Source organism: Neovison vison, chromosome 4 (assembly GCF_020171115.1).
Source record: "Neovison vison isolate M4711 chromosome 4, ASM_NN_V1, whole genome shotgun sequence".
NCBI lineage: Eukaryota > Metazoa > Chordata > Mammalia > Carnivora > Mustelidae > Neogale > Neogale vison.
Window position 1 is genome coordinate 9044526 of NC_058094.1, and position 20827 is coordinate 9065352.

The 20827-nt window shown below is 49.4% G+C and overlaps 1 protein-coding gene across 1 annotated transcript in view; it reads right to left on the reverse strand.

Moving 5' to 3' along the window:
• TG (thyroglobulin) overlaps nucleotides 1-20827 on the reverse strand; it is a 244302-nt gene that overhangs the window by 182116 nt on the left and 41359 nt on the right. The window contains exons 18-22 of the mRNA XM_044244917.1: nucleotides 19293-19447; nucleotides 16908-17064; nucleotides 15216-15440; nucleotides 8128-8277; nucleotides 3790-3960 (exon numbers count right to left, since the gene is read on the reverse strand). Of these exons, the coding sequence (XP_044100852.1) occupies nucleotides 3790-3960; nucleotides 8128-8277; nucleotides 15216-15440; nucleotides 16908-17064; nucleotides 19293-19447 (858 nt within the window). The remainder of the gene's footprint in view (nucleotides 1-3789; nucleotides 3961-8127; nucleotides 8278-15215; nucleotides 15441-16907; nucleotides 17065-19292; nucleotides 19448-20827) is intronic.

Here is a 20827-nt window from a genome sequence, read left to right on the forward strand (position 1 = left end):
TTTTTGCAAAAGGGACACCTTGGTGATGAATATCATGTTACAGCATCCTGCAAGGAAGCTCATTGCCAAACAGAACAGAAACAATCCAGGCACTAAATTGCTGGTAATTCTGTAGAATATTGCATTAGCTGGCAGATTTCTACAGTCTAGGGGTACAATTTCCCACAGGCTGCATTTTGACTCAGTGGGTATTTGCAAACGTCTTGGGAAAGCGTAGAGGGTCCACATGAGAGCTATTAAGGTGCCCATCTCTTTCCAAGGCAAGGTCAATGCTCTGACAATTCGAGAACACCCGCCAGCTGGCAGAGTGACGGAGGCCTAGTTTCCCGTGCATTAGATGGATGCAGTGAAGAATGAACGAAAGACTGCCGAGATCATCACAGCCCCAGGAAGCCTGGGAACATTGCGAAGATCCCAGCATAGACCTCTGGGCACCTGACATGCTCTAGGAAGTCTTGGGCACGGCTCCGCAAAAAGCAGAATGAGGAAACTGGATCTGGAATTAAAGGAAGATGAGCTTACGATATCTCCAGCAGTCAAAGTCAGCAAGTAAACGACTCAGTCTGGGCATAAACTAAGGGTTTACCCATAGGTGACACAGAGAAGACGGGGGTGGGGGGACTGCCACAAAGGGATGGAGCAGGCAGTGGGGGATGAGCGCCAGCTCTCCCGAGTCCCTCCCTCACCGACTCTGTGTCCTGGTGCACATTGCAATCTCTGAGAGCCTGACTCTGTGGTTGGGAGGATTAAACCAAAGAACATGGAAAAGCTCGGACACGACCGCAATTCAGCAGCTGCCGGGTTTCTTGGCGTGCCACAAGGACACCTGCCTCACTCACTATCAGGGCCCGTAAAACTGGCTGCAGGAATTCCAGTGGTGGGAAACTCTCCATCCCTGATGGTCTTTAGGGAACAATTTCAAAGAGGCCCAAATAATTACAGCAACTCTCTCATTCTGCTGACAAGCACCAACGACCATCGGATAGAACAAAAAGTAAGCTACGATCCTAGCCCCAAAGGGTAATATTACCTAAGGAGGCTAGAACCCAGAGTGGAGGGTGAGGCGTGTGGTTCTACTTTATCCTGAGAGCAGTGCAGAACCTCTGAAGAGTGGGAAGGGGCAATGCATAAACAGAACAGCCTTGTAGATAGTTGTTCTGAAGCATCGTGGAAAAATCGTTGCGGGGAGGTGGGGGGCTCACGCTGGAGCAGGAGGACGAGGGCAGGTTACAGTAGTAATCCCTGTGGGTGGAAACCCAAAGCTGGACACAGCAGGTGGATAGGAGGCAAATCTCCCCCACCCCAACCCTACCCGGAGATAAAGCTGACATCTATAGCTGGGCTTTTTCTCGAGGACAAAGGCCTGAAAAATAGGACTGCAATCCCTCTCCCGGAGGGGAAGCTCCTCTCAAAGCCAAGTTGATTGGCTTGCAAGAAGGGGCTACTGACATCCCATGGGGACCCAGATTCTTAACATGGAAATCCTCCTGAGTACCCGGAGAGGGAAATCTGAAACTCTGAGCTTTGCATAAGAAGCCAGAGACCGTGAGGTCCAACCTGGAGGCTGTTCGTCAGCTGGAGCCTCGCGGACGCGTCACTGGAGTTGACAAGGCTGTCCTGTCGCTCATAAGCCCTTCTGGGACCACAGATGAAGCTGTCCTTTCTGCTCTGGAGGAGCACAGGGCCCAGCGAAGCCTGAAACGCTTTGCCGAGCACAGATTAAACTCTGGGCACCAAGGTATCCACGGGGAAGCAGAAAGGAGAGGAGTTAAAAGGCAAGCATTTAGGTGATGATCCTGGAATAGCCAGGAGTTGCCAGGGCTCAGCAAATTGCTCTGCACTGTGGCTGGCCTCAGCCTCACTTGGGAAGGGCATCTGGGTCCGCCAGCTCCATGGCCAAGAGCACCTTCAATCATTAACGCCCCTGATTGCTGTTTCTGCCCAAGAAGAGGAATAATGGGGTGCAGGGGGAAGATTAGACTTTTCCTGGATTTACAGTTTATTCATGGGGGCGCACGCACACAGCTGGGCACACACATGCACCCACACACGTGCGCACACACACACACATGCATCCTTGAGATGCATTAGTGCTTTGTCGAAGAAGGGAATGATTGTTCTGAGCATTACAAAATGGATTTTCTCAGATGCTGGATATGATTAGCTGCCGCCAGTTTCCTGGAGAGCAAGAGCACGTAGGCTGTGTGTATGTATGTGTGTGTGTGTGTTACAAGTGTGTACAAGTCTGTGTGCATGGGCAGGTGTGTGCTTCATAAGGAAGCAGATAACCCGAAGCAGAAGCAGATTGCTATCATGGAAAGAATGGGTTTGGGGGTCAGACACTCACTGGTTCAAATTCTAGGTATGTTATAACTTGATTAGCGAGGGAGGGAAGTCATGGACACAATTCCTGCCTCAGTTTCTTTGGCTAAATGACTGGGGACATTAACATCTACCCCTCAGAGCCTCGGTGAAGCTCACCACACTGCCTGGCCCAGGGCCTGGCCTGGCACATAGTAGGCCCATGTACATCAGACCCTCTCCTTACGCAGAAATCTGAGAGAGGCACCTGGCTGGTCAGTGGGTTAAGCCTCTGCCTTCGGCCCTGGCCATGGTCATGATATCAGGGTCCTGGGATCAAGGCCCCACATTGGGCTCTCTGCTCGGTGGGGAGCCTCCTTCCTCCTCTCTCTCTCTGCCTGCCTCTCTGCCTACTTGGGATCTCTCTCCCTCTGTCAAATAAATAAAGTCTTTAAGAAAGAAAAAAAGAAAGAAATCTGAAAGATACGGGCAGCTGGTGCCGGCCCCGTCTGCTCAGGCGTGCAAAGGTCAGCCAGACCTTGGGCAGGAAGGTGGCTGCAGAATGGTCGGGCAAAGCCCTAAAGACTTGGAAAGGTCAGAATTGGGCATGCCTCTGCCTGTTCCTTGAGTCACAGAGGAGGAAACAGGCGGCTAATATGACTGAGTCTTCTCATGATTCTGACAAGCTTACGACCGCTCTGTCACGTCACCGCTAACATGTTCCACTCCCCTGCAAGGCAGGCATGAACGGCCCCATTTGACCGAGGAATAAACTCTTGAAGGTCAATAGCTTGCTCAGACTACAGAGCTGCTCAAGGGCACCACGGAGATCGAACTAGTTCTGACCCGACGACTCTCATCACACTTGCTATTATAGGTCCAGTGTCGGCTCACCCAGGGCCTCCCCGCCCGTCACGTCGCTGAACAGCTGTGCCTTGCTCAGGACGGTGCTCCACGAATGCTCGTTGCCCTTGTGGGATGACGTTGGCCCTTCAGGGTCAGGAGAATACTGGGGGGACTGAGGATCAGAGAAGTTGAGCGATTAGCTCTGGTCACCCAGCAAGTAAGTTATGGAACCAGGACTGGCATTCAAGTCTCCCCACAATATCCAGTTAAAAGAGAAAAGCTGACCAGCTTATTAGAGGCACTCTGCCCACAAGAACGGGAAACTCAGCTCGTTAATTATTCTTGAATCCATGCCTCATACACCCTCGAGTATTTGGGGGTGATGTTTCGTGATGTCTGAAGTTTACTCTCCAACCATCAAAAATAAGAGAAAGAGGAAGAACAAGGAGGAAAATGCTGACAGTTTTTGGACCTAGGTGGCAGGTGACTTGTTTATCCCACTTTCGGATCCTACATAGATTAAAAATTTCCAAAATAAAGTCAGAGACAAATGCAGCTCATGGGTTTCTCCTCTTCTAGGAGTCCCCTGAGAGCCCGTGCCCTTTCCCCAGCCACCTGGCTGATGTCGTCCCCAGCACGTACTCAGACACTGGGAGTCGGAGAGAGGAGCCTCCATGTCCGACCACAGTAGCCTCCGCCCCTCGCCGTCCACGCAGAAGGCCTTCCCGCTGTCCCTGCTCCTCTGGCTGGCATGGTACTGGCCGTTCTGGTCACACCACAGGCCCTCCTCACTCTTCTGACACGCAGTGACACCTGCAACCGAGACACACGTGCACCGTCACTGATGTGCTTTCGGGACCCCTTCCCTCGGGGGTCCCAGGTGGCCCATTGTGGACATCGGATTGCAAGTCGCAGGTCTCACCCAGACACTCGCCAGCTTCAGATTCATCAGTGTCCCCACCCTTCGGTCAAAAGACGATGTCCAGGACCCCCGGGGGGCCACTAAACCCTGAGGTCTGGCTGCGCCCGTCTACCTATACACACGCCCCCTGTGCTTCCACAGTCCACAGGGCACTCAGCGCCCGGAGCTCTCCTTCATCTGATGCAACCCCTGCTTCCTCAGGGAGGCCCCGGGACCCCCACATCTGGCCATTACATGCTCCCCTCCTTCCATAACCCTCCTCATTGCTGCAGCATGGCTTTTATTTCCGTTTGTCCCTGTGAATGAACGGTTTGACAGCTGCCCTCCTCGCTTCCCAGAGAAGCTCCAAGCTGGCAGGAACTTGATCTGGTTTTGCTCCCTATAGGATCCCAGGGTCTCGCTCAGGTCTGCCATACCACAAGCTCCCCCATTGTGAGACTGTGATTTATAATAAGAAATATTGGGGCTTGCTTTCATTTCTGGCACCCAGTCCCTGAAAGCTCCTGTCATTTCCTAAGTGGTGAAAGCCATAAAGGTGTCTTCTGTCACATCGTAGAGGTCACTTTGGGACTGCTCTTAAGGATGCGGTTGCCAAGACAACCACACATGTGGCCAGAGCATTGAAACTTTCAGTCTCTATCCCTGACCTCGGATCACCAATGGCCAGTGATTCAATCAAGCTTTCTTTGTAATGAAACATCCCTAAAAACTCAGAAGATGGGGTTCTGAGAGCTTCCTGGTGGGTGAACATGCAGAGATATGCGGAGAGCAATGTGCCTGGAGAGGCGTGGACCCTCCAGGCCTCTTCCCCATGCCACGCCCTGTGCCTGTCTTACCTGCCTGTTCCTGAGATCTACCCCGTTATCATAAACTGGCAGTCTACTGAGTAAAGCACTTCTGTGAGTTCTGTGAACTGTTCTGGCAAATTAATCACACCCGAGGAGGAGGCAGTGGGAACCTGGGCTTCAGAGCCAGTTGATTGGAAATACACATAAGAACCTGGACTTATGAGCGACGCCTGAGTGGGAGGGGGTCGGTGGAGCTCCCAGCCTGGAGCTTGTCCATCAGAAACACAGGTAGTAGCCTGGGCTTTCCACTAGGCACAGGATGGGGGCAGTGGGGTCATTCTTATGGGACTGAGTCCTCAATCTGTGGGATCTGGTACTATCTCTGAGAGTCCAAATTGCTTATGTTCGTGTGGGGAAACCACCCCCCACACACACACACATTGGAATTGGGTCCATAAACACTCCTCCCCCCCAAAAAAAGACCCAATCAATAAATACTAGCTGAATCCATGGATAAATAACTCTATTCCTATGCTTAAGCTATTTCCTCTGCCCCGAAGTCTCTCTTCTCCACCTGCTCATGGTTAGTCCCCACTTGTCCTTCCAGACCTGGCGTCCGTTGCTACAGTAGCATAAAACAACCATCTCCATTATATTAGTAATTATACACATTCATCTGCATACTCACATGTCTTCTTTTCCTACCAGACTCTAAACTCCCTGAGGACAGGGAATTTATCTCTACTTGTTTCATGTATTCAATAAAAGTTAAAGATTAAAAAAGGTGCTTGGTACATTTTTGACTAATGATATCAAAAGAGAATACCTTGGCTTGGTTCTCCAGGGCTGGCAAGTAGGTAGAAAATGTTCTTTCGTGCAGCCCAGGACTTGCGAACATCTAGTTTTCTCTATTTTAAGACTATTAGTCATATGACTAACTGATGATCAATTACAACTTTGTGGGGAGAGACTACAAAGGCTACTTTTTAAAAAGGATGTTTTGCATGCCATGAATGTCATATATGAATTAAAGCATCAATAAACTAACAAATAAACAAAGAGCTACCCGGTTATCAACAGAACCTCCAAAATCATCTGGTAGATTTGCACAGTTAGGAAACAGAGGAGGAAAGTATTTGTGGGTGAGAACAGTAATATAGAGGAATTGCAATTCTAAGAGCTAGCCTAACACCACGAAAGAAACCAAGGAAATTCTGTAATCACTTGACATCTCTTAAAACTTGGCAGACCCTCCTCCCTTGTGCTTCTCTTTCATATGATTCCATCTAAGAACACGGATCAGACAAGACCACAGGCAGAATGGTGATATTAATGAGTCATGGAGATGTTCTTAGATACAAACATACCCAGAGAGCAGACTCTACCGTTGACCCTGGAGACTCACCCACCGAAATCTATTCTGTTACTCAAGGAAGACACCCAGGAGAATGGGAATGATATGACAGCCCTCCACTTCTGCACAGAGATGCAGTCAAAGCTTACCCCCAAAGCAGGATGGGGATGATTCTTACGGCTCACCTTGAACATCTTAACGGGCCGCACTTTGTTGTGGACTAAAGGTTTATGTCCCACCAAATTCAGATGTTGAAGCCTTACCCCTCAATGTGATGGTATTTGGAGGTAAGACTCTGGTGCTTAGGTTTAGAAGAGGTCATAGGGGTGGGGTCCCTGTGATGGGATCAGTGCCCTTATGAAAAGAGAAAGACACAGGAGATCCCTCACTCTGTGTATGCACCAAGGGAAGGCCATGTGAGGTTATAGCCAGGAGGAGGGTCCTCACCAAGACCCTGACCATACCAGTGCCCTGATCTCGGACTTCCTGCCTCCCAGACCATGTGAAATAAACACTTGTTGTTGAAGCCACCTAATCTAGGGTAATTTGTACGTAGCAGCCCGAACTGACTAAGACATGCTTCATAACCATCTTATGAGTGAGGTATCATGGGCCCCATCTAACAGATAAGGAATCTGACACTCAGAGAAGGAACAAGGGAGGCCTCGTCTCAGTGCCAGCAGGAAGGAGGGGGGAACAACCTGGGTCCGGCTGGTGCAAAACCTCAGGATCCTCCTCTCGTCCCTGCCATTTCTACAGCCCCCACCCACTGCTACCTCATAAACAAGGATCCGTACATTGCATTGATCCCTTTTTAAGAAAATATTCCTTTGGGGGGTGCCTGGGTGGTTTAGTAGGTTAAGTGTCTGACTTCAGCTCAGGTTATGATCTCAGGATCCTGGGATCAAGCCCTGCCATCTGGCTAGGTGCAGAGTCTGCTTGTGACTCTGAGGGACTCCTTGGCTGCCACTCCCCCTGCTCATGTTTTCTCTCTCTCTCGCTCTGCATTATTTCTGGTCAGGAAACTAACGAGAGAAGGTGACTTGATCTCTTTGGGTGAATTATTTTAAAATTCTAAAATCTATTCAGATTTAAATCTTTGATGGTTTGCTTCATGTTAGCATAATTTCAGGCTAACATGGAAGGATGCTCACAATGAGGCAGGCTGTGGGTCCTTGGTAGGAAAAACCCAGCAATACCCAGGTGACTCTCAAGTAAGTAGGCCAAGTGAAATCACATGACCTATGGGAAGGCCACATGTACACTCGGTCCTGAGAAATTTATAGGGCCAGAAAGGGAACATGAGCTACATACTTGTAATGACTGTGGGTGGAAAATGTCTTACATTTCTTAATCTGATAAGGATGACTTACAAAAATCAGAAGTTTCAGAATCAGACAATGCCAAGATCAAACAAAGACCAGCTATGTTACCTATTAGTTGAATGACTTTGGTTAAATTACTTCTCTGAGTCTTTGCCTTCTTATCTGTAAAGGTTAGGCTAATAATATTTACCCAAAAGAGGGTTTGGTAGCATTTAATAAAATAACATTTAATAAAATGTCTGGCCTAGATCCTGGCAGAGGAGTGTGGCATTCAGAGGTGGGGCCCCTTTGATTACTGTGCTCTCTATGCAATGGTTCTCCAGCATGGGCAACTATGTGCCCCACCCAAGAGACATTCAGCAATGTCCCCAGACATGTTTGAGTGTTGCAACTGGAGGGGAGGGTGTCCTACCGACATGTAATAAGTAAGAGTCAGTGATGTCCCTAAATAAACATCCTGCCATGCATGGGGCAGTCCCCAAAAGGAATGTTCTGTCCTAAAATTTCAATAGCACCAAGGTTGAGCCACTCTGCTGTGTCCCCGTTGCATTGTAAGGTTTCTCTTTCACACTAGAACCCTGCAGAACTTACAGTGCATGTGGCTGAAAGCTCCAGGAGAAATGGTCGTTCTGCCCAGGGGACACGAGACACAGGCCATGCTCCCTGCCTGTTCTTGGTAGAATCCAACAGGACAGGGAATACAAATATCCTTCTGAAAATAGCTTCCTTCAGGACACTTAACTAGAAAAGATCAACAGAGAAATGATGTTAAAGAGAAGGCTCTTGCTTTGTAGTTGGAACCTCAAAACACACAGGGTATGCTAACTGCAGCAGCAGCACAAGACCTCATTCACTTAACCAGTACCCACAGAGAATCTGCTACCTGCCAGGTTCCCACAAACAAGGCTAAGCTGTGGGAATGGCAGACAAGCTTCCTGCTCCCCAGGAGCTGGCAGGATGTAGGATAAGAAGCATCAGAAAAGAACTTCAGATATGGGTAAAGTGAGGCGGGAGAGCAGCACTTGTTAGTGATGAAGCTCTCTGAAAGGTGACGTTTGACACTGAATGATGGGGAACGCCCCAGGCAAAGAGCTAGGCGAGGAGAACCCAAGCAGAGGGAACCACAAGGACAAAAGTCCTGAGGCAGGAATGAGTTTGGATTATTTAAGGAATGGAAAAGAAAAAGCCAGACAAAGCCAGCTATGAAGCTAGAGCTTAGTAGACAAAAGGAAGAATGGCCGGAGACGAGGTTGGAGAACAACCTGAAACAGGAGGGTCCATCCCTCGGCCACCATGGGAACACTGCCCTAAGTGAGGGCCATGGTGGAGTCCAGCCAGGGGGAAAAGCTTTGGATTTGGCCAGACTGGCTCATATCCCTCTGCCTGCTACTCCCAAATGACTTTGGACTTCTTAGAGCCTCCATTTTCTCCTCCATGAAAGTTATAAATAGTATCATCCCATGGGAATGCAGGATGATGTACAGAAGGCACAGATCATCATGCCAGACCCTTATGTGTGCTCAGCAAATGGTCATGATTTTTTTAAAGTTTTTATTTTTATTCCAGTTAATGAACATCCAGTGTTACATTCATCTCAGGTGTACAGGATCGTGACTCAGCAAATCCACCAACCGTCCAGGGCTCATCACGACACATGCACCCCTCAATCCCCATCACCTATTTAACCCATCCTCCCCGCCCATCACTATTTTTATACGTGAGGGAATCCTTCCTTGGAGCTGGCCTCAGTGTCCCTTCTGTCCAAACTGGGCAATCTCAGCAGGTCAGTACCACCACCTTTGACTCATGTGGCCCTTTCCTGTTGGTGGGTCATCAGGGGCATTGCTCAGATCTGGGACCACAGTGAGGTGAGACACCCAGGATGCAGGATTTGTGGAGGCCCTCACTGTTGGGTTGTTGGGTTTCTGATTCACTCAGAAATATCAAGTGTGACCCTGAGAGTGAAGCCCCCGCGCATCTTGCCCCCAGATGCCTCACTGGCCTCACCCCTCACCTCCCAGTGCTACCTGTGAGTCTGCAGAATCTCGGAGCTTTCTGTCCCTCTGACATCCAGTCTTTCCTAATTTGCTTCCTCTGATATGACAAGGGCCGAGAAGCTAGAAACTCCAAGTGGAGAGACGTCTATCTTATAAGAGTTCTAAGTTAGGGTCCAGAAAGTGAACATGAACTAGGCCACACTGATTTAAGAACTCAGAGAAGGAGTGGGAGAAGGAGGTTCTTTCTGCTTTCTTTGTTGGTGCTGGGTTGTGTTCCCAAGATATTGCCAAGTGACTTCCAGAAGAAGTGAGCTGTTCCCCAGTGAAGGTGGGGCTGGAAGCCTGGCCACTCTTAGGACACTTTCTCTGTGCCTGGCACCTGCCATATGTTTTGTGAACATGACCACCACACACCCGGGAGTTGGGATTTTAACCCATTTCACAGAAGAGAATGCAGAGCCTTGGGACATTCGTGCTGACTCCCCAGCACGCTTTTCTGCAAAGGGCAGTGAGGATGTAAAATCAGAGGCTATGCCAAGCATGGTGCCAGACTGTTTCAACGTGTCGTCTCAAGGTCCTATGAGAAAGGTACCATCTCCTAGACTGGAGACAGCTGAAGCGTGAAGTCAAGGTGGACCAGGAGGTGGGAGGTGAGCCCCGTTCCTTGCAAACTAAAGCCTTCGCTCTATCCACCAGTTCAACCACCTTCCCTGGCCAAAGAAGTGAGTGCGGACATGTAGGACATGGAGCCCGTGTTGACCTGACCCGCGCTACCTGTAGTGTGCACACGTACTCGGCACGTCTGAGTAAACCAGAAACTCGAGAGACAGCTTGGAAACTGAGCACTGTGTTTTCCGGTCCGCCCTGAGCGATTAATCCCCTCCCTCAGAGAGTGGGGTTTCATTATTCCTATGAGTCAGCTCGCTGATCATCTCGAGTGTTTGAACCCCAGGACTGTGACTGTTTTTTCAGGAAGTCTCCAGATTCATTGCTGAAGGAAAACAAAGCCTTCTCCACCAGCCTGAGGTGTTCTGCTTGCGAACCCAGCATGCAAGACGAGGGGCCAAAGAGGGGAGCAGGGACTAATTTTTGTCGCAAGCTCAGTAACTTGCAGGCCTCGTGACTATGCACCAGGCACCTGTGCCCCGTTTCTCTCTGCTTGCGCCGCCAAAGCCTTTGCACCCATGGGAACCCCGTGTAAGTCAGCACGAGGTAGAGGCTCGATATCCTCACCCCTCCCCTTGCAGGTGTGGGCTTTCGAAGAACCCCTCCGTCCACAGCACCAGGTTGGGCTTATCCATCAATAAACCCCCTCCACGAACTCGTCAGAAAACCTTTTGGTCTCAGTTCCTTCCCTCACAAAATGAGACAATTTGGCCGGCTGGAGTTTGAGAGCTTCACAAAACTTCCAGGCCATGCTGTCCCACCTACCAACCCATCCCGATGGGCCCCAAACAATGACACCGTGTCTCTGTGGAAGAAGGACATCTGGGACAAGTGCAAGTGTCCTTCACTCCTTAACCTGCTCTGCTCAACCCCGTATCTGGCCCTGTCACTCTCCAACCTGAAATCCTCCCCCCAGGAGCCCCCTCAGTCTGGCCCTGGCTGGCCCCAGGCCCCTCCCATCCTGGCTCCTTCCTAGCTCTCTGGGTACGTCTCCTGTCATATCCCCACACACCCCACTCTCCAGCCACATAAGCCACCTGCACTGTCCCCCTACAGCCACAGGTTTGCGACGCCCTGCACCAGTCTCCTCTTCTGGAATGCCCTCCAGCACCGTAGCACCCTCAGCACGGGGGAACTCATGCACACGCACGTGCACACACACGCACGTGCACACACCCCACTTCTTGTCTGTTCTTGCCTGAGCAGCGATTCCAATGTGCCTTTCAAGACTTCAAGCCGCCGGCCCCAGCAAGTCTTCCCTGAATGCCCTGATTTCCACGTCAAAGGCTTTGACATGGACATTTATCTGGCTTTTCATTTCCCTCTTCCACACCCAGACTGAGTTCTTTAAATGCAGAGCTATGACCTTGGCCTGCCTAAGTATGCAAACTGATGTTTAACACATAATTACGATTTCTAAACTTGAATGGATGGCTACACGCCTAGGTGGGAAGAAAGGGAGAGGAAAGAAAGGAGGAGGGAGGGAACAGGATGTAACATATTACTTCAGGGGAAAAAAAAAAAAAACCATAGAGAACTAGCTCAGTTCTAAGAACCTGTAGTGGATGAGTGAAAGTTTACATTGTCTAGAATGGAAAATAAAAATCCTGATAATCTCTCTAAGATTTTCCTTAACGGACTGAACTGGTACGAAGGCTGCCGACAGGTCATTCTAAAGGGAAGCTGCGTGGTTGGCCTTGAGGCAAGAGGGTGAACGTAACTGACCCCATCGGAGCTGCAAACCAAGCCCCTTCCTTCCTGTGGTCTCTGTTCCCAGGACACAAGCTTCCATGCCCACATGAGTCACAGGAGGGGGACATTCCCACTCAGCCCCCTGAGTCATTGCCCTCCAGGGGGAATCATACAGCTTAGCCCCACTGAGATGACACAAGAAACCCTGCTTCATCTCCACAGGACAATGCTCTGCTTGCAGCCACACAGCTGTGTTCCAGATGTGCCTCAGAAGGGGCAAAGAGCCAATAAGAATAGACACAAGAATCCAACGGTGTGATTTCACTAAGAGCCCCTTTGTTGAGAAGAGCAACACGTGACGCAGAGGACAGAGCATCTGGAATCAGTGGAGCTGAGTTTGGAGCCCAGCAGGGCCAATCAACAAGGCCATTTGTGGAGCATTCCCACGTGTGAAGGGATATACTTGTATTGATTACATGATGTGCAAACCACGATCCCCACGAAATAGGTCTTATTTTCCCTATTTTTCAGATTATGCCTAGCAAGGATGAGCAATGTCCCAAGAACCCACACTGAGAAGGTGTTGGACCCAGGATTTGAAGCCACTTGGCTTCCAAGAGCAGTTTCCTAATACCACTGGCTCCCTCATCCAAACTATGGGATTGATAATACCTGACCCTCTAGACCAGAGAAATGCTAGGAAGACCCAGCACATATTAGAAACTCAGTACAAGTAGATATTATCACTGACAGCAGAGAAAACCCAGAGCTTTCAGTGCTGCTTTTGTGAACTCCATTCTAGATAGTTCTAACCATTTGGAATAAGAAGGTGGGGCTGAATGGCACGATCAATGATTCTTTGGAGTCTGTAAAAAGCTATAGCAGCTGCAAAACAGAACGTAGGTTTATCTAGAGCTAGGACTGGCAAATCCCAGCCCATGGGCCAAATGCAACTCCCTTTTGCTTGGCCAATAAAGCTTTATTAGAACACAGCCATGCTCTTCTCCTTACCATGGATGAGTTAGATCACCGAGACAAAAACTGTATTGTCTAGGAAGCCCAGGATACTTGCATTCTGGCCCTTTGTGGAACAAGACTGCCAAGTCCTGTCCTGCAGCAAGTGTAGCCCAGGCAAAACATTTTACTTAGTCCCATTTCCAGGCCACCCTGTGGTTCCCACTCACTCTAAAACTCTGCCACCCTGAGTTCTACCCACCAGTGCCCGCACCGCTTACCATCCTTCAGACAAAACCGCTGTGCTCCTAGCTCGGCCTCTCCTGCCTGCTCTGTCTTTCCTGTTGAGCTGGGCTATCCATCTTGATAGACATGAAATAATCTAATCAACAAAGGAGTTCCCTAGAAGGAAACTCGGGTTCAGATTTCTGAACCAGGGCTTGATTTTATATGCAGGAGCAGGGTCATGGTGGAGGGTGGGGGATGCAAAGGCAGAGCCAGTAAGGGGTCTCTCACTTGGGCCCTGCCTAGCACCTGTCTCCAACTCCTGATCCTCCTCTTCTGGGCACCATGTTCCCGGGAGTGCACCCAAGTGGGGTTCTTGGACTCCCTTCCCAACACTACCTGGGGTGACTACAAAAGCAGATTCTTGCTGCTCCTCCAAATACACCCCCGCAACACACTCTTCCCCAACACACACACACACACACACACACACACACACGAGCAGTGGAATCCAGGGCTCTTCCTGGTAAGTGTGAGAAAACAGTGGTGGGGGTTCTGAAACCCCCCCTCACTCTGACCCTGTTCCACCCACCCTGGCAGGTGGCACCTTCCACTCCACCTACTTCTTATCCTCTTTGTTTGGGCGTCTCTGTGGGATAGAAAGGGCATGAGCTCTGGTCCCAGAGGGCCTTGGGTTACACACCCACAGATGACTGGTTTTGTGAAGTTGAGTCCCTCCTGTGAGTCAGCCCTGCTCTGGACACGACACATGCTCTAGCTCATTTCATCTGAGCTTCAAACTCTTCATCTGTTAAATGGGGGCATGATGTGCCACCAGGGCCCGTCATGAGTGGTAAATACTTCTGAAAGTGCATTGTAAACTGCAAAATCTTCTGTAGATATTAGTGGGCAGTGGGGGCGGTGGGTGCATCTCTGAGTTTCTGTGGTAAAAATCAGCTGCATCTTAAATCCAACGTGGAGTTTAGAACTTGGCCCATTTCACAGGAGGAGAGGCTGTGTAGTTCTTGTGTTACAACCAATATAAATAATGGAAAATAAATAACTGAAAAACATCTTCCCTTTCTGCAGCTCAGCAACAATGCTCCTCTGTCTCATGCCACAGGGGAGGAAGGCTTCTCATCGCGAGCCCTTGGAAGTAGGAGGCAGAAAAGACAGCCACATCCTGATCCTCGGGAGCCACAAACACAGTAGGTTACACGGCAAGGGGAAACTGGTCCAAACAGTTGACCCGAAGGTAGGGAAGTGTCCTGGATTGCCCAGCTATGTGTGACCACCAGGGTCATGGGAAGAGAAAGACAGAGTCTGAAGGAGCTGTGACCATGGCAGGGTCCAGAGAGCTACAGCACTGCAGCTTCAAAGATGAAGGAAGGAAGCCACGAGCCAAGACCTATGGGCAATGTGTAGACCCCAGAAAAGTCAAGGAAACAGATCCCCTCTGGTAGGAACACAGCCCTGCTGACACCATGGTTTTTGGCCCCATGAGACCAGACCAGGAATTCAAACTTATAGAGCTGGATGATGATAAATATGGATTCTCTTAGGGCCAGAGTTTGTGTTGACTCGTGATGGGAGCCAAAGGGACTCATGCAGCTGCCATTCAATAAACTTGCAGCTGCGTTCTTGGAAAACAAAACAAAAAACAAACAAACAAACAAACAAAAAAAACACTTCAAAGATACATAGGGGAAGGGCAAAAAAGGACAACCCCTGTTAACTTTTTCCAGGAATCGCCTCCCCTGAGGGGTGAAGTCCTAGTTTGATCAATGGCCATTTGGACATGGTGATGAGGACCACATTGCCATAACCAGACTAAGAAATGTTGGCAGGCACACAGGATGGACATCAGCCTTCTCCACAAAGACAACATGGCCCAGACCCCAAGGCCCAAGCCTGGCAAGAAGAACGATCTCTTCGGTCATGTCACCTGTGCCTCTATTTCGGCCACTACCTGATGGGGTGATGACCACATGCCTACGCAGAGTGGGTAACTGAAAGGCTTTAGCCAGACAATTAAATGAGTGATTCCCCACTCTGATAGAGTGATCTATCTCCAGGGCTCTGGTGGCCTTTTTCACAGCCTCACATGTCTGAAAACAGCAGTCCCAGGGGAGGGAGTGGACCTACCACACCCCAATGGGTCCTGAGTGGCATTGCTGGCAGCCAAGACTTGGCGGAATCCTTCCAAGCAGCCAAACCACGTCCTGGGAGAGGTGCCAAAGTGGTCTCCTTGAAGGAAGTAGATGGAGGTGTCTGCTGGGAAGGTCTTGGAATCCAGATGAAGCTGGAACCCTCCGCTCTGGATCAGATCTGTGAAGCGTCCAATGAGATCCTTGCCGACTAAGGCCTCCTCTGCAAGACACGGGATGAGGCAGGAATGTCACCACTGTTCTCTGCAAGGGCCAGGGGAGACCAAGGGGCAGAGCCACCCAGAATGTCCACATAGAAATGAGATGTAAGCATTGCCTGGTTACTCATTTTACAGAGGGAGAAACAGAGGCCTATATAAGGGGACAGATTGGCCCAAGGTTACATAGGAGGCAGTGATGCAACTAGGATTTTAACCCAGGTCTCTGGATCCTATCATTTCTGTGGCACCAACATGAGACCCACCGGTACAAGATATCCTATTTTCAGTCAGTAATGTCAGGTGTTCTATATGGGTACACAACTCTTCCAACCTTTGGCAAACCACGATCTTCAAACCTCTCTCTCCCCATCTGCTAAATGGGGCTGACAATGCCTCTCTTGTAATCAGTGAAGATTCTAAGAGCAAATGTGTATGATGGGACCACTCAAAGAGAAGGCCTAGCCTCCAGGAGGGAACACAGCCATCTACCTCAGTGGTTAGTTAAACACTGAAAAGGCATCCAGCTGCCAATCCATAAGTATTTCCTAGGAAAAAAGCAGACAAGTGTCACATCTGGAATTGGGATGGATTCCCACACACAATCAGCACCATGCTACAGCAGGCTACTGAAAGTCAGCCGGAGGCCTGAAATCACAGTCGTCAGCATGGACGCCAGAAATAAACATCTCCTCCTTTTGCATCTTCAAACACATCTGAATCTTCCAAGCTCTTTCCAGCAGCAGAAAAGGACCCCTGATTCCTAACACTGTTTGGGGGATACTATTGCCACGAGGACTGCACAATGAGAGACACTCAGTCTCTCCCCCGGGGTCACACTCTGGCAGCATTTTCCAGAAGCTCCCCATCGTCGAACAGAAGTCAAGCTGCAGCCAGGACTGACCCAGGGTGTCTGGCCACTGGGTGGTAGGAGAGCAAAGGGGGCTGCCCACCCCTGGTCACAATATGGATTCTATCTACACTGGCTCACAGCACCATCGCACGGTCCACTCTGTGCCTCCTTCTTGGATCCTTCCACTCCCTCAGGTCATCCACACACCTGCCCCACTTGACACAGCGTCACGATGGGTTTAAAGAGCATAAGTGGTCTGAGATGTGTTATAATTGCAAGTGTGCAGAACATCAATTATAAACCAATTCAGATCCCCCCCCCCAACTCTCCCCTTCTTCACAACCGTCTCCTTCTCTGTGCCCAGCAAATCGAGGGAAGAATTAGAAACTATCCACGGAAGTGCAATCGGGAGATATTATTTAACTCTAGTAAGCCACTAGCAGGAGGCTGATTTTTATATACTTTTTAATAATTGGGTCCTCCAAGGGCCAGGGCATAATTCGCTCATTAGCACCTCCCGGGAAGGCATTATAGGCTCCACTGTCTCCATATGACAGATGGAGAAACAGCTTCCAAGAAGTTGTATAATGTTGAGGCCACATAGTGTCGCCAAACATACCAATGTCATGCAAATCAGGAAGAGAAGCCGGGGGGACATCCTTCAGTGGCAGCTTCCACGTGACGTTCACTCCCAAACGCTCCCCAGTCAGACACTCCACCTGCACCGTGGAGCCGTCACAGACAGGAATGGACACAGGGGTCCCAAAAGTCTTTGCCTACATGGAGAGAGATGCCTTAAGTTCCAGAACACAGAGTCCCTGGGGCGCCTGGGTGGCTCAGTTGGTTGAACAACTGACTCTTGATTTTGGCTCAGGTCATGATCTTGGGGTCATGAGATAGAGCCCCAAGTTGGGCTCTGTGCTGGGCATGGAGCCTGCTTAAGAGTCCCTCTTTCCCTCTGGCCCTCCTCACTTTCTCTATCTCTCTTTCTCAAAAAAAAAAATAATAATAATAATACATATATATATAATATATAAATATATATTTGTGTAAATATATATATATAAACATATATTTGTTTATATATATATATAAAGATCTAATCTATTTATTTGAGAGAGAGAGAGAGACCAAACACGAGTGGGGGAGGAGGGGTAGAGAGACAGGGAGAGGGAGAAACAGACTCCCTACTGAACAGGGAGCCCAATGCGGGACTCAATCCCAGGATCACAACCTGAGCTGAAGGCAGTCATTTAACAGACTGAGCAACCCAAGCACCTCCCCAACAACAACAACAAAAATTAAAAAAAAAGAACAGAGTCAGGAGCCAACCTTGCTGAGCCCACACCAGGTGTCAGAATGTGCCTTACATTACTTCCTTCCACCCTCCCTTCAACCCAACCCCAGGGGGCAAGGCACCACTAACCCTCTCTTCCCTCTGAGGATCACGAGGGTCCAGGCACAAATCAAAGTTGAGTCCCAATCGAGTTGGATTCCTTTTCCCTACAGCATTAGTATATTACTGATTAAAGTCTGTCCTGACTGCTTTAACTAATGCCTGGCTGTTTTGCCTTCGTTAGTCCTCAGTGCCTGAAACCGTCCCTAGCCTGTAACAGGCACACAAACATTTGTTAAATGGGAGAAAGAAGGAAGGAAGGATGGAACAAACGAACAAACGAACGAACAAACTTGGTGTTAGGAAAGAGTCTAAAAGGACCTGGACTTAGCTCTGTGAAATCCTGGGCAACTTACTTTCGGTGGGCTTTAGTTCAGCTTATAACTTAGGGGTTACTGATGCTCGCTGGGCAGGGTGCTGTGATAAGTAGAGATAAGGAATGTAGAGCTTCTAGCAGAGTCCCAGGAACAGAGCCCGGGCTCAATAATTAATACATATTACTGCCCGTGTTGTCAAGTACATTTCTTTGGATAAAAGGGGGCAATCTATGTTTGTCTTTGTCTTAGAATTATGACTCTCTGTATTTGGTTTTGTGAAAATGTATATTCTCCAAAAATTTTTAGCATAAGGGGTTAAAACTGAGTTTCTCTATGAGTTAAGAAGGTTTGAACAAAACAAGAACTTACTTAATTGAGCGACTTTTGTCTTTTAAGATTTATTTATCTGGGAGAGAGGGTGTGCATATGAGCAGGGGGAGGGGCAGAGGGAGAGGGAGAGAATCCTGAAGCAGACTCCCCGCCGAGTGCAGAGCCCGACTCAAAGCTTGATCCCAAGACCTTGAGATCAAGCCCTGAGTGGAAATCAAGAGTCAGACGCTAAATTGACTGAGCAACGAGCAACCCAGATGCCCCAAATTGAGCAATTTTTAAAGACTCCTTCTGTGAATACTGGTGACTTCAAATCACAGAAGACTTTGCTTATTAAATAGCTAAAAACTCTGACATTTCATTATTCACAGGACTAGGTATGTCTGCTGGCATGCAATAGTGTCCTTCCAGGGAGGGTCCATAATGCCTTCTAGCAGGTTTGTTAAAGACACGTCTGGCACAGGCGTTCAGGGAGTGCATCCTGGTATTTCCGTTCTCCTACAGCCCCTCCTCCATGGGTGGTGGGAGTCCTCCATGGGCATTCACAGCTCTGTCCCCATGTCATCTGCCTGGCTCCTCATCCCCAGCTGTGTGGCTCTGGACAATTATGCAAGCCCTCCAGGCTTCATGCCCCTCATCCACAAAGCGGGATTAATAATAGGGTCTCCATGAGCATTGCTAATCCAGCCAACAGCGAGCCGTACTTGGTGCCTCACAAGCACTCAGCACACACCTGGTTTGACATCTTTACACAGAAAGAATGGCCAGTGATGAGTACGGATTCCATCCCACCACTCCGATTAGCCTTGGCCAAGGGGCATTCTTGTCCTGAACCTCACTTTGCCTATTGGTAAAATGAGTGAGAGGCGAACCCTAGGTTCATTTGAGCCCTGAGGTGCTCTGCCACAGTGACCCAGAGCCCAGTCCAAGCCCCGACTCGTGCGGAAGGTCAGGGACCTACCTGGATCTGACAGAAGCCACGGGCCACCAGCTCATCTAAGATGAAGACCTGGAAAGCCAGGAACAAGCCCGCGTAGTCATCACTGCACATCTTGCCGGGCGGGAGCCGGAGCTGGAACTGCCCTTGGGTCTGGAGGGTCTGCCACAGCTGAGGCCCTGCACACAAGCCCCGGAGGTCAGCAGACATAGGCAACACACCTGTGGAATGCCTTTCTTTTCTTTGTTGTTTTTTTTTTTTTCGGTCAAATCACCCTTCTTCATCTAGCTTAGAACACACACGCACTACCACCTTGCACTACCGTCCTGAGTCCAAGCACTTCCCAGCATGATGGCTCTGAAATTACTTAGCATCCTCATGGCATGCTCAGTCCTGCCTCAGCTTCTAAAGCACACTGCTCTACATTTTGGGGCTCCAGGCAGGACATTCTTCTTAGAAAGTCTTCCGTGTTATCTTGCATTCAAAACAGGGCTGCTACATAGGATTTTGCCAGTTAAGATGGAACACCATGGATTATATGAAAGGCATATTCTAAGATTGTTCAGTGCACAACCTATACAGTCATACACAATGGCCCTGCATACAATGTTAAGGGCTCAGGACTCACTCCTCTCTTCTCCCAAATGCCTTACTCTAGATCCAGTCTTGATTAGCCTGGTCTTAATTTCAGCTTAGGCCACTTTGTCACCATCAGGGAGATAGACCATTGATTTGTCCAAATCATACTGACCTTTTTCTGGACAACATTTTTTTTAGCAGGGAGAGGGAGAATCTTAAGTAGATGCTATACCCAGTGCAAAGTCCAATGCAGGGCTTGATCCCACCACCCTGAGCTCAGGACCTGAGCCAAAATCAAAAGTTAGATGTTCTTCTGGATAGCATATTTGGTTTTTTTTTTTTTCTTTTTTCTTTTTTGATCCCAAGCAGCTTTACTACAAATACTGTCTTCCGACAACCACCCAGAGGCTTGTGACAGCCCCAGGATCTGGGCATCTGTCTCAGACATTCCTCCTGGTGCCCTGGGGGGACCCCGTGCGGGTCCCAGCACCCTCCCCAGCCCTGCTAGACTGTGAGTAATCATGGCCAGCCTCAGCCAAGGCGGATGCAGTCAGAGCCCACTAAGGCCTCACAGCCATGTGGGCACACCAACAGGCTCGCTGGGGGAGCAGGAGAGAGGACCTTTGCTGATATTCCAAGGGCCCAGCCCCACAGCCATCAGAACTGATACCCACCGAGAGGGTCAAGGCCCCAGAGCTCTACCAGGCATTAGCCACGGAGCCCCGGACGGACTCAGGAGAGGGAGAGGTTGGTGAGTCAGCATTGCTCCCAGAGCCCAGACAAACAGCTCTGAGCTTGTCGACACCACAGGAACCAATATGGCCATCAGAACACCTACTTCCTACTTACAGTCCTGTATCCACCACGTCCCAGGAGAGCCCGAGATGCTGGCAGTTCTTCCAAGGAGCAGATTGTTCCAGAGAAGCCCAAATAAAGCTTAACCCTAGGAGTCTGTGAGGCACATCTGCTCCTTCTAGAAT